A 13,957-nucleotide genomic window follows, 5' to 3' on the forward strand; every position below is an offset into this window, starting at 1 on the left:
ACGCTCAAGGCAAGAGCAGCAGCCCACAAGAGACCAGAGGCAAATCAAGTGGGTCAAAAGCACCACACCCCCTGCAGAAATTGATCTGCCCAGCAGACGGGGCCTCAGCCCGGCCAGCTTCCGGACTCCACCAAACTTCACAGCATGACCCGAATCAGTTCCTTCCAGCCTCCCCAGGGAGCCCAGGAGTTTTTCGGAAAGGAGTCTGCCAGTGTTGGGAAAAACGCCAACAGCTCCTCTTCGTCCTTGCAAGCCTCGATCCTACGTGCAGCCACTGTCACCCCCAAACCCCACGCTCCGACCTCCGAGTCCCACAACGCCCATCACACCACCCAGCAGTCTCCTCAGAGTCCAAGTTGCCCGCTCCAGACCCCCGACTCCGCCCGCAGTCCAGGAGGCCAACGCGGCCACCTGACCTTTGACCCCTGACCCCGACCCGGCCCTCCCGGGCACACCCACCTGCCCGGGAGCTTGCTGTTGCTGCGCTTCCAGAACTGCTTCCTGGCCCCGTCGCTGGCCATGGCCCCTCCTCATCCCTCAGACCCGCGGCCCAGACACCCCGAGTGCAGCCGGCCCTCCCCCAGCGGCCCTTTCCTGTGCCCCGGGTGGCCCCTCACTGGTCCCGGGACTCCGGAACGTAGACCCGAGAGGCTCTTCCGCCTCCTTCCGGAAGTTGTGCCTACGCGCGCCCGGAAGTCCCGCCTAAGTCCCAGGTGGCGAGTGACGCAGCGTTCCGAGAACCCGACCGCATTAAAGGGCGACGTCGCGCGACCCACGTTACACGCGTCGCGGAGGGAGCAGAAGTGGTTGGGTTTCGTGTTTACTTAAGTCTGTCGCTCCCGGCTAGCCCGACCCGACCGCGGCGCCTTCCTGCAGGTAGCGGACTCCCAGGAGCTAGTGGAGCCTACATTGCGAAGCTGAGCTGGGCCCGTGTCTGATTCCGGTTTCTCTTGAGCGCGTCTCGGAGCCGGCCCAGAACAGAGGGAAGCCAGACACGCCATACCCGGCCCAACAGTGGCAGGGCGGCTGCGGGTGCTGGTCAAGCTGGGTCTGCGGGCACTGAGTGAGGATCAGCAAATACTCAGTGGACGAAATATTTGCAGTGCGGTGAGGTGAGGGGCATAACCGCGGAGCGTATTCGGGGGCATGAGAGAGAGTGGGGATTAGGCCAGGCTTGAAGGGAGGAGTGGTTGAGCACCGAAGACAAGAATTAATTCCCCTGGCCTGAGTTCCAGCCTTGTGCAGCTATCACGTGCTTGAAACCTGGCTAGTCCGGAGTGAGATGCTCTTTACGTGTGAAATACAGGATTCTAAAGACGTCGTATAAAATAATTTGTATGTTGTTTGCATGTTAAATAACATTTTTAGTAATACATTAAATTAAATAAAATGAATTATTTTTACATTCCTTTTTACTCTCTTTAAAATTATTTTTACCTTTTTTATTCTTTTTTTCCGGGGGGGAGTGGGGGTGGGGCGTCTTGCTATGTTGCCCAGGCTAGTCTCCAATTCCTGCCCTTTAGTGATCCTCCTGCCTCACCCTCCCCAGTAGTTGGAACTACAGGTGCATACGTTATGCCTAGATCTTTTTACTTGTGTGTGTGTGTGTGTGTGCGTGTGCAGAAAGCCACTAAAAAAATCCGTATCTGGTTTGCATTACATTTCTGTGCGTCTTAGGCCAAAGATTGAAGGCTCAGAGACTGTCCTTTCAGACTGGAGCTTTAGGGTATTTGGAGCTCCTGCCAGTTCTCTTTTAAAACAAAAATTTGATAAGGCATATTTACTGATTAAGAATTTCCCGGGAGGCTGAGGCAGGACAATAGCGTGAACCCGGGAGGCGGAGCTTGCAGTGAACCGAGATCGCGCCACGGCACTCCAGCGTGGGCGACAGAGCGAGACTCCGTCTCAAAAAAATAATAATTTCCCATGCCTCTTAATTTACTGGTAAGTAACATTGACTGAGTACTTACTACGTACAAGGCATCCTACTCTCCTGAGATCCTCTCCTAGTAAAGCTCAGAAGACCCCAGGGGTCTCCTTCTAACATATAGCCCTGACAGCCTCAGACAATGCTGTGGCCTACACACAACATTGAGGACCATAGCGGTTCTTTCCAGTTCAGTCTGGCTTATTGCAAGAATCAGTGAGCGAGGTGACAGCAGGATTAACCTGATGGAAGGGGAAAGGAAGGAAAAACTGTGAAACAATTGACAGAGGAAAAACTAGCAGCACTTAGTGACTGGTTACACCTTAGATCCAGGTGCTCTTTATCGCTTACTGTATGCTTTGCTACTACTGTTTTCAGGCGAAGGAGTGAGGCTGAGATTGACTTGAAGGCTTCAAAACCAGCTAAGCAAAGGATTAGTAGGACCATGACAGAAACGTGAAGATGGAAAAAGAGAGTCTGAGTAGAAAGCCAGTTTTGAAAGCCAAAGTAATACAGATGTTGGAGTCTAGATATGGGACCTAGGAATTGGGACAGACCCTCCAATCCCAGAGGTAATGAGTGGAACCTTTTTTATTCATTTTTGCAACAAGTATTGAGCAGCAATGCAAATTAAAACTAAGGATGTACCACGTTACACTTAACAGATTGGCAAAAACTTAAAAATCTGTCTTTACCAAACTTGATAAGAATGTGGATTTGTGAGCAGAGCAGAACTCGCGCACTGCCGGGAGGAGGGTGCATTCATTCACTAATTTCGGATGGCCACTTAGCAATTTCTAGCAAAAATACTCTATAACTTAGCAATTCCACTCTTGGTATGTGCTCTAGAGTACCTTGCCTCCGTGTGCAGAGACAAGAATGTTCAGTGCAGCGTTGCTCCTAGTGGTAGTTGGGGTCTGGGGAAGAAGCAACCAAAATGCCATCTGTGGCAGAATCGATAACTTACACAGTTACGTAGTAGAATACCATAAATTAGTAACAATGATTACATACATCAACATAAATGAATTTCACAAACTGTGGGGTGGTTTTTGAAATGAGGCTTACTACGTTGCCCAGGCTGGCTGCAAAATCCTGGGCTCGAGTGATCCACCTCAGCTTCCTGAGTAGCTAAGAACAGATGCAAGCACTATTGCACCTGGCTCCACAGTGCTGAATGAGAAAAAGTTGAATATGAATTCACATGGTATGATACCATTTAGTACTATTTTGTTTTAAAGGATGAGAATATGGCCAGGTGTGGTGGCTCATGCCTGTAATCGCAGCACTTTAGGAGGCTGAGGCAGGAGGATCTCTTGAGCCCAGGAGTTTGAGGCTGTAGCAAGCTATGATCATGTCACTGCACTCCAGCCTTGATGATAGTGCAAAACCCTATCTCAAAAAAAACAGAATGGAAAAGATAAATTCAGGAGAGTGGTTGCCTATAGGTATGGGTGGGGACTGTGATCAGGAAGGAATTCATTCATAGGAGATCAATTGTGCTATTATGCTTTGTTTCCTAAGGCAGATGGGCTATATTCAAGTGTGTGTTGTATTCTTTATGAGTCTTTACATGTATAAAGCGTTTCATAATACATTCAAGTATCATTACTGAACTTGAACTGTGCTATGCACTGAGCTACATTGAACTGTTGTGGGGAAAGGCAAACAAGTGCAGCAGGTCAGGCACAGTGGCTCACACCTATAATCACCGTACTTTGGGAGGCTGAGGTGAGAGGATCGCTTGAGACCGGGAGATCAACACTAGCCTGGGCAACACAGGGAGACCCCGTCTCTACAAAACTTTTTTTTAATTAGCCAGACATGGTGGTGAACACTCTTAGTCCTAGCTACTTGGGAGACTGAGGCAGGAGGATCACTTGAGCCCAGAAGTTCAAGGCAGCAGTGAGCTAGGATCACGCAGCTGCACTCCAGCCTAGACAACAGAGACCCTGCATCAAAAAAAAAAAATTATATATATATATATGGCAATAGTATTTCAGGATGGCAGGATTTGCAATGCCAGTTGGGTTCCTTGGAAAGTGTTTTCCGCCTTCTCCTTTTTCAGATGGCCTGCTCCAGGCCTAGAATATCTCTCACAGGACCTTACTGAGTGAGCTGCCACACTCGCACATGGTGGGTTCTCCCTGCTAAGTGTCCTGGTGCTGCACTCTCCATAGGCACCAAGCCTGTGCCCCAAAGTAAAAAGCTGACCGTCCTATCCGTATTGGTTTCCTAAGGCTGCTGTTGGTGGAATGCTGCAGACTTAGTGGCTAAAAACAAGACACATTTACCCTCCTGCAGTCCTGGTGGTCAGAAGTCCAAAGTCGGCTTCACTGCTCTAAAGTCAAAGTGTCAGCAAGGCACTCCCTTCTGGAGGTTCTAGGGGAGAGTCAGTTTCTTTTTCAGCTTCTAAAGGCCACTTACATTCCTTGGCCTACGCCCTTCCTCTGTCTGGAAAGCCGATCACTGTAATGTCTACTGCCATCATCACATCATTTTCTCTCCTTCCAGTTCCTCCTGGATCCCTCTGACCTCGCATCAGGCCCACTGGATAATCCAATCCAGGCTGATCTCCCCATCACCCAGCCCTTAGCTCAATCACACCTGCAAACTCCCTTTGGCCATTTAAGGTAGCATTTGCAGGTCCCAGGATTAAGACCTGGTATATCTTCAGGGGTTCATTATTAGTCTACCACAATAATTGATGGCAAATAGCAAAGGTCCCCAGTTTTGCACCGCGAGAGGCAGGCATCCTCTTCACTGCCCTCTTCCCCAACTCCTTTCAGCCATTTTGATACTATAGGGTCTGTCACTAGCAACATGCCATTTCCTGACACTACGTCAGGATGAGTTAGGGTGCTGTTGGTTGCAAGAATGACAAAGTTCAACTCAAATTAGCTGATACTATAAAAGGAATTGGTTGGTTAATGAAAAAACCCAGAAGTAGCTCAGTTTGCAGAAGGGCTGATACAGCAGCTCAACCATGACTCAAGGGCCTGTCTCCTTCTGTCAGTCTCTTAAGTCTGTGCCAAGGACAACTTCTCCTTGAGGTCACGGGATGCCTCTGTTGGGCCCCTGAGATCATGTGCTTACCTCTAGTCAGGATGCTAAAGTGCAGAAATACTGTGAACTAATGTCAGTCCCTGGGAGGGGAGCACTACACATGGCTTACCAATTCCAGGAGAGCACTCTTACACACCTCACCAATTTCTGCTGAGTTTCCTAAGGCTGCCAGGAGGCTTTGCACAAACCCAGCAGCCAGAGTTCTGCAAGTTTTCTTGACTCTGGCAGGGGCTCAAAGCTGATCTAGCTGCTGCAGCAGTCGTACCTCCACCCCCTGCATTCTTCATGTCTAGTCTGGTAAAACAGAATACGTGCACAACACGTCAGACAAAGCAACGTTATTATTCACAGAGAGGCCCCAAACATCAACCCAAGCCTGGGGTCCATGGCGAGCCAGTCCACCAGCATTCAGGAAAGCTCCCCAGGGCACTGGAGTGCTGTCTGCAGGTGCCCCCACTTCACACCACAGCTGAGGAGGGACTTTAAAAGCACTCCACTCTGGGTTCTATAACCCAGATGTAACTGGGTCCGCTGGGCTACAGTGCAGGACATCCTGATCTAGGGGAGATGAGCACAAAGCCTGAGCTGTTTGGGACAGTTCCACCTTATCTCAGAATGTTGCATCCTCTGTATATTTTGCCCAAAAATTGTAACCAAGAGTGGGAAGAGCTAGGTCATCCAGTATCATTTGGGGACCTGTCAACTGGTAGATGCTCCCTTGTAGCTGGCATTGAGAGTCAATCCTTCCAAATTTTGCAGCTGCTGCCCAACAAGGGAGGGCTAGAATGGATACCAGAAACAATCCCAATATCCATTATACCACCAAAGGCCATGTTCAGAGAAACTGGTGGATTTGACAAGTTAAAATGTTCACTTGTTTGTCAAAAAAAATTTTTTTTAATTGGACAAAATATGTGTGCTATATCTGACAAAGAGTTAATATATGGGAATCTTACAAATAAGGAAGTAAAAAACCCCAATAGGAAATGGGTGTGATTTTTTAAACCAAGTATATATTTTTCAAGCTTATTTTAAACTATATATTTAAATAAATTAAATAATATATTTTCAAAAGAAATACAGTTCTCTAGCTCCTGCTGTCACCATGTGACATGCCTGCTCCCACCTCGCCTTCCACCATGAGTAAAAGCTCCCTGAGGCCTCACCAGAAACCTAGCAGAGACCAACACTACACTTCCTGTACATCCTGCACAACCATGAGCGAGTTCAACATCTTTTCTTTATAAATTACCCATCCTCAGGTATTCCTTTATAAGCATCACAAAAATAGCCTAACACAGAAAACTGGTACCAAGAAGCGAGGCATTGCTGTAAAGGCACCTTAAGAGTAATGACCTAGAGTATCTGGCAAAAGAAATTTCTAAACGGCAAAGCATTCAAGAGGTGGCCTGCCTGCTTGTCACAGCCAATGATCAGATACTGGAACAAAGGAAAGTTGGAGCTCATATTTAAAAGGGAAGCAGAGCATGAAAGTTTGGAAAATTTGCAGCCTTGCCATGTGGCAGGGAAAGAATCCAAGCAGGCTGGGGAGCAACCACTAGCTAGAGAGATTCGCATGACTAAAAGGGATCCAAGTGCTAATATCCAAGACAATGGAACAAACGCCTCAAAGGCATTTCAGAGATCTTGGAGACAGCCCCTCCCATTATAGGCCCAGAGGCCTAGGAGGAAAGAATGGTTACAGGGGCCAGGCCCAGGACACTCCTCAGCCTATGGATATTGCTCCCCACATAACGACTGCTCCAGCTCCAGCTATAGCTCAAAGGCCCCAGGTACAGCTTGGGCTACCACTCTGGAGGATACAAGCCATAAGCCTTAGTGGCTTCCACATGGTGTTAACCCTGTGGGCATACAGAATGCAAGAGTAAAGGTGGTAGCTTCCACCTAGATTTCAGAGGATGTATGAGAAAGCCTGAGCGCCCAGGCAGAAGCCTGCTTCAGGGCCAGAGCCCCCACAGAGAACCTCTACCAGGGTAGTATGGAGGGGAAATGTGGGGTTAGAGGCCCACACAGAGTTCACACTAAGGCGCTGCCTAGTGGAGCTGTGGGAAGGGGACTGCACCCTCCAGACCTGAGAATGGTAGCTGTACCCTACACCTGGAAAAGCTGCAGGCACTCCACCCCAACCCGTGAGAGCAGCCACAGGAGCAGGACTGCCCAAGGCCTTGGGATGCCACCCCTTGCACCAGGATCCAAGATGTGGAGTCAAGGATTATGTTAGAGCTTTAGGACTTTTTTTTTTTTTTTTTTTTTTTTTTGAGATGGAGTCTCACTCTGTCACCCAGGCTGGAGTGCAGTGGCATGATCTCAGCTCAGTGCAACCTCTGCCTCTCAGGTTCAAGCAATTCTCCTGCTTCAGCCTCCCAAGTAGCTGGGATTACAGGCATGCCCCACCATGCCCGGCCAGCATTGGGATTACAGGCATGAGCCACTGCACCTGGCCCAAATGCTTTCTTAGATGCAAAAAAATAAGAAATTTTTAAAAATTAAAGGACACCCTCACCCCCCAAAAAATGATAATTATTTTCACATCCAAGAAAAACAACAAATGCAAATCCAAATGCTTTGAAGAATGAGACTGATTTTTGGAGGCTTTCAGGGTAGACAGTGGAGGGCCGTTCTGCCACGACTCATGCAAGCAAACCTCCTAAATGCACCCTTGAGATGCATCGCGCCCTTCACAGCCACCCTCAGCCCCTTCCGTTGCCTTCGATCCTCTGCCGTGCTCCTGCAGACCTCCTCCCCAGACCTCACCCTCAGGCCTCAGTCCCTTTCCCGTGTGCATCTGCAACCCTCCACCTCTCAAGCTCAGCAAATTCCAGCATCCTCAGCATCCTCCCCATTCCCCCTCACCAGGTGCCTGGTGGCAGTGGGGGCAGCAGGGAATGGCACACACAGTGGGTATCATTTCTGCTTTAAAGATGAGAAAGTAGGGGCTTCGAGAGGCAAAGTCCCCCAGCTAGAGTGAAGTGAACAGGGTTTGGAGTCCAGCTGCTGACCCCACAGCCCATTCACTGTCCACTTCACCTTGCCAGGCCCTGGCCACAGTCCCACTGCTAATTGGAAACACAACCAGCTGCGGCATTTCCTCCCGTGGTCCTTTGCAGCACGTGGGTCCCCACCCCCACCCTTGGTAAATGTGCAGGAGCCACAGTCAGCCATGACTCATGGCCAGTCCAACCCACCGTGACTCAGGCGGGATAGAGAGAGGACAGCAGATGTCAGAGTGTGCCCAGACTGGCCGTCTGCAAGCTGTGTCCTGGCCTCACGTCTCCTGTGACTGATTACACTGTGCTGTAAACACGGCCAGCCTCCGTTTTCCCACCCGTAAAATGGAGATGAGGACACCTGTCCTGTGTGTTTCCCAGTCATGATTGGAATCCCCTGAGACAATGGACTGGAAGGCACTTTGTAAACCACAATCTCTGAGCAAATATGACAGAATGCAGAGGAGGGAGTGAGTCTGTAAGTGAAGTGAAGCCTGGCCTGGAGTGGCAACCGGAATGCCCCATGGCCCCATGGTGCTGTATCATCCCTGGACTTCCTGCAGCTGGTCTGTCACTTAACACCAGCAGAGAAAGTGGCCCAGAGAGCAGGTATCTCCAGGTATCTGACTGGGCCTCTCATGCTAGGAACTGGGGACACAGACCTGGGAACTCTGTGCCCTTATGACATCACAGCCTGGGGGCCAGGATGGAAAGTGTGGTGGGGCCACCAACCTGAATGGCACTTTTGGCAAGAGGCGCATGGTGTGGGGAGGCTGGCACTAAAGGGCCTGCCCGTGTGGCATCCCAGGCATGGACACCCTGAGGGTGAGGGGAGAAGGCAGGCAAGATGCTGGCGCCATGCTCGTGCTGGCATTGTGCACAGTTTGGCATCCTGGTTCCAAGCTGAGCCCCCTACAGTTGCAGAAGGCCAGTCTGATGGGGAGGGGATGCTCCTGGGTTCTGGTGGCATGGCCTGCCTGGCACAGTGTGGCACTGGATGGAAAGAGAGACCGGGGTGGGGGCGGGTGGTCTCTTATTTTGAGACACTGCAAACACCTCTTTTCTCTGGGCCTCAGTTTCCCCAATCCTAAGAGACCGTGGGTCGGGCCGAGTGGGAAGGTGGGTGAACCCCTGACTTTGGAACCAGGCAGACATGGATTTCAATCCTGCTGTGCACATCTGGGCAGGCTTCTCAGCTGAGCCTGTTTCCTCACCTGTTGGGAGAGGGCTCAGTGCAATGGGGCATGAACCTGGGCGCATGACAGAATCCAGGCAGGGCTAGCTGCTGTTTATAGTACTGATGCTTAGCGATCCAAACAAAAATAAAATTTGGGAATCTGGCCCCATAGGGTCTGTACTGGCCACTCGGTGTCATCCTCCCGCTTCCTGACCACCTTCGGATGACACTGGTTCTTCCAAAGGAGGGATGGTGGCTGCCCACCCAGGTCTCCTGGGGACACTGCAAGGGGTGGGGGGATGTGCCGTTCTGGAGGAGTTAAGCTTCCTGGCAATGGATCCCAAGCCTCCCCCCACTCCCCTACCCAAGGGACCAAGCCACAGCTGGCATGAAGTCATGCCCTACGGCACCTTCCAAGGAACTCCTGCCACATCTCCCTCCCCTCTGTCACTGAGGAGAAGGACCCGTCCTCACTGAAGCAGAGGCTCCCGGGGCATGGGGCAGGACTTGCGGGGAGCAAGAGCGGGGCCCGGGTATGGGAGTGGGGGAGGCACGGGACCCAGGGTTGGCCCAGGGGTACTCGGGGCCTGAGGGCAGGGGCCAGGGCCAGAGGGGTGAGGGACTGCGCTAAGTCAGGGAGCCCTCAAGGGCCACACCTGGGTGTGGTAACCCCTGTGCGTATCCACTGAAGCAGATTACCGGTTACCCCGGCTTCCCACACCCCTCTCCCTTCATGCATTTTGACCCTTAGGCAGTCTCCACTTGGGAAGGCCCAAGGCGCAAACTTAAAGTGTTCCTGGTGCCTGCCTCTGAGTCTCTTGTTTTAGGATTGGGGAAACTGAGGTCCAGAGAAGCAAGGCATTTGTGGTGTTTTGCAGGGGGAGATCCCCTGGTCTCTCCTCTTTCCATCCAGTACCACACTGTGCCAAGCAGGCTGTGCTGGCAGAACCTAGGGGCATTCCCTCCCTATCAGAGTGGCCTCTACAACTGCAGGGGCCTCAGCTTAGATCCAGGACCTCCCATGTCTCCTGGTGGGGAAGGTGAGGGCAGCCTTCCTGCGGGAAAAACGCCTGGCCCCAGCCCATGTGGACCTCCAGGATGCCAGGACCTTCCCGGGGAGGGGCAGTGCTGTGCAGGCCACCCCACCCTTGCCACAGCAGTCACTACCATCTCTGGATGGCACAGAGAGAAGCTAAGGCTGCAGCCACCCACAGCCTTTCACCAAGAATAAGCTGTGGCCAGAACTAATGGACATATAGGCTGCTTGGAATGGTGCCTGGTCAATAAGAATGCATCCGTAATTGACATGAGATGCCTGCACAGTGTTCTGGGAGCCCCAAGGGAGCCGGGCCTCAGCCACCTGCACAGAAATCCCCCAGGTCCTTGATCGCCACATATCTCTTGGTGCCCCTAGCATAGGGCAGCCATGGAGCCCAAGACCGGACACCTCCCCACTGTGAGTGTCAAGCAATGTGTGGAGGCTGTTGGTTAGTGGGGACAAAGCCCAGGCCAACTGAGACAGGCAAGAGAGGGGGTCTCCAGCAGGGGGACCATCATCCAGGCACCCTCCCAGCTGCCAGGGCCGGGCCCTCACACCGCCTGCCACGCCTGCTCTGCTCTGTCCTTGGCTCTGTGAGTCCCTGCAGCAAGGCTGTGTCTCAAACCAGCACCTCACCCTCATCCCCATCACTCTGGCTATGGGATTTCCAGTAGGTCATAGCCCCCCACCTTCCCAACAGAGCTTCTCTGGGTCCTCACTTAGTTGTTGATGACATACTTGGCAAGTGCACTGGATGTGATCTGAGGGAAGTGGGGAGATGGGGCCCCCAGGGCCTGGAACCCTCTTGATCCTTCATGGGCCTTCCAGCTCTGTTACCAGAGGGCAGAGTCAAGCCTGCGGACCGCAATGGCCTGCAAAGGATCAGGCCTCACTGTGGCAGGGGCCATTACCAAAGGAGGAGGCTTTGCTCCCAGATGGGCCACGTAGTTTATAAATGTTGATGGCAGTTCTAGGAAAAGCAGCTCCACTTGGGAGGGCCCAAGGCTCACGTGTATACTGTTCCCAGTACAGAATGTGATGTGGTAGGGCACGGGAGGACGGGAGCGGGGAAAGTGGCCTGGGTGAGTCCCAGCCCCTCTCTGGGCCTCACCTTCCCCCTGTGTCAGATGGAGATAACTGCCACTGTCCTGCCCCTCTCCCAGGATTCTTCTAAAGATCAAGGGAGGGAGCCTGAGGAAGAGAGGGAGGAGGAGGGAGCCCGAGGAGGAGAGGGAGGAAGAAGAAGAGCTGGAGAAGGAGGGAGGAGGAGGGAGCCCGAGGAGGAGAGGGAGGAAGAAGAAGAAGAGCTGGAGAGCCCGAGGAGGAGGGAGGAGAGGGAGCTGGAGAAGGAGGGAGGAGGAGGGAGCCCGAGGAGGAGAGGGAGGAAGAAGAGCTTGAGAAGGAGGGAGGAGGAGGGAGGAAGCAGGGGAGAGGGAGGCTGAACGGGAGCTGATGACCTTTTGGTTTAAGCCCCAGCTGAGCAGCTGAACCCTGAAAGAGGACTTGTGGCTGTTAGCCCAGGATTCACTCCCAGAGCTATCGGAGCTGGGCTGCACCCCAGGTCCTAGCAGGGACAGCTCTCAGGCACCAGGCCACGTCCAGGTGTGTGTGGCAGACTGGGCACCTGTTGGGGCCTGTGGGAGTGCATGCCACACCCTCCACGCCCTGCCCCGTTTCCTCGTGTCCTCGTTCACTCCTGTCAGCCACTGACCCCAGACTCTTCCGAGGCTTTTGGCCTCAGCCACGCCTGGAGTCGGACCTGCCAGGCATCCTGCCCATGACACAGCGGGGCTGTTGGAGCCAAGAGAGGGGGCCCTGGCCCCCCGCCGGCCTCTCCCTATGGCCCTTCCCAGTGATTGCTGCCCGCCCAGCACCCCCCATCATAAAATGCTCTGCTCAAGAGCCATCAGGGGCTCCCTGTGTCTGCGGGAAACGGTGGACTCCTCGCTCTGGTGCCCAAGGCCTCTCCAGGTTGGGGGCTCTTTTGCCACTGCCAGGTACTCTGTCCCTCAACACATTCCAGGATGCCTGTTGCTGGTGCCCTCTGCCTGGGAGCCATCCCCCACCCTGCACCCTCACTCACTGAAATCACTGCATGCTCTGAGACCCAGGCAAACACCTCACCCCACCCCCGGTTCCAGAGTTGTCCAGCCCCAGCTTCCAGGGCTTGCTCCCTCCCGTGGGCTCCTCCCTGAGTATAAACCGACGTTGTCTTTGGGGAACTTGGCCTTTCCCCTCCACTCCCATGGGGAGCTCCTACAGGGCGGAGTCACCACCCACACGGGCTCCAGTGGGCACAGACAATGGGCTGGGGAGTGCTGGCAGCCGAAGGATTCAGGGACTTGTTAAGGGACTAGGCGTTGTTTCTCCCACGCAGGAAGATGCCTGAAGCCTCCTTTCCTCATGCCATCCACCCACAGCAGGAGTGCCAGCCTCCTGACACCCTGCCCCCACGACCCTAGCCCCATACCATGCTGGATGCCACCGGACGCCTGGGAAAGCCCCTGACGCACATCCTGCGAGGCAGTTTCCCCGGAGCTGCCCCACTCCTCCTCTCCCTCCATCCCCTGCGAGGCAGTTTCCCCGGAGCTGCCCCACGCCTCCTCTCCCTTCATCTCCAGGGCACCCCTCTGAGTCACGAGCATCACATCACCCACTGGAAATCTGGAAATGCCACGTGCAACCAAAGAGCTGGCCAAGGGTCAGATGGCCCCAATTCCATGTGACCTGGACACATCCCAGCCCCTCTCTGATGGTCATCTTCCCATCTGTAAAATGAGGTAATCAGCACTGTCCCGCATACCTAGGAGGGTTTTTCTAAAGATCAGATGAGACAATACATGGGAAACTGCCTTAGGGAGATGCAAGCATACCACCAGCGTCTGGGATCGGTATTGAATGGGTGAGAAGGCTGGATGACTCCACACTGAGACCAGCTTGCAAGACCTGTTGGGTGAGACCTCCAGCACCACCGCAGGTCCTCCTTGAAGGCTTCAGGAATCTGTTTTCACAACCCCTAAGCCTCATTCCACTTTTCTACTGCAACGCACAACACAGTGTTTCCTTCGGGTAACATCCTGCAGCTCGCCCTGCGGAATTCCTGCCCTGGCTCTCAGCCGCTGCAGCCAGCCATGACTGGGGGACTGTTTACCCCCAAGTGATGGCGGCAGCCTGGCCAAGGAGCATCTCGTGAACCTCTTGTGGCTCTGAGTTAACACTGTGACTCGCAGACAGGCCACTTCAAGCTGTTTCTTTACTGGAAGCGGAGGAAGATTAAAGCATGGATTTTTTTTTTCCTTCACGAGACAAAGCAAGCTCTGTGTAGCTTGAAACTTGGCCCTTCCTACATGTTGCTCCCGGGGAAGTCACAAAATGTACTGAGAAAGCAGCAGGCAGTCGGCTGAGTGACTGGGGGCCCAGGATGTGCCCAGGGAGCCTTGGAGTATCAGAGCTGGTGGGCACCTTAGGTTCCTGCCTCCAATACTCCCGTTTTGTGGATGGGCAAACTGAGGCCTAGAAACTAGCTATACATTTAAAACAGAGCTAGACTCAGCCCTAGCTCCCCGCCTCCCCAACCAATGCTGTTTCTGTCACCCCTCCACTCTTGACGGTAAGCAGCCCCAGTGGGGAGGAAGGAGACAGGACAAAGGAGATGCTGGGGGAAGAGAGCAACCACCTTGGGGATGGTAGGGGGTGAAGGCACAAGCGAAGCGGTGGCCTCTGGGAGGCTCTCCTCTCAG

At 53.1% G+C, this 13,957-nt stretch overlaps 2 protein-coding genes across 4 annotated transcripts in view; one reads left to right on the top strand and one right to left on the bottom strand.

Moving 5' to 3' along the window:
- TBC1D22A (TBC1 domain family member 22A) overlaps positions 1-691 on the bottom strand; it is a 417,738-nt gene extending 417,047 nt beyond the window's left edge. For 2 of the 3 annotated variants that reach the window (XM_050805878.1, XM_050805879.1), the window contains exon 1: positions 460-662. Coding sequence is in view for 2 of the 3 variants with exons in the window: in XM_050805879.1 (XP_050661836.1) it covers positions 460-521 (62 nt within the window). In the remaining variant the exon portion in view is untranslated. Of the gene's footprint in view, positions 1-459 lie in introns of all 3 variants that reach the window. The other variant, XM_050805877.1, reaches the window with a different exon arrangement.
- CERK (ceramide kinase) overlaps positions 1-13,957 on the top strand; it is a 461,681-nt gene that overhangs the window by 381,386 nt on the left and 66,338 nt on the right. The gene's annotated exons all lie outside the window — the stretch shown is intronic.

The sequence above is a fragment of the Macaca thibetana genome, chromosome 10, assembly GCF_024542745.1.
Source record: "Macaca thibetana thibetana isolate TM-01 chromosome 10, ASM2454274v1, whole genome shotgun sequence".
Classification (NCBI taxonomy): Eukaryota; Metazoa; Chordata; class Mammalia; order Primates; family Cercopithecidae; genus Macaca; species Macaca thibetana.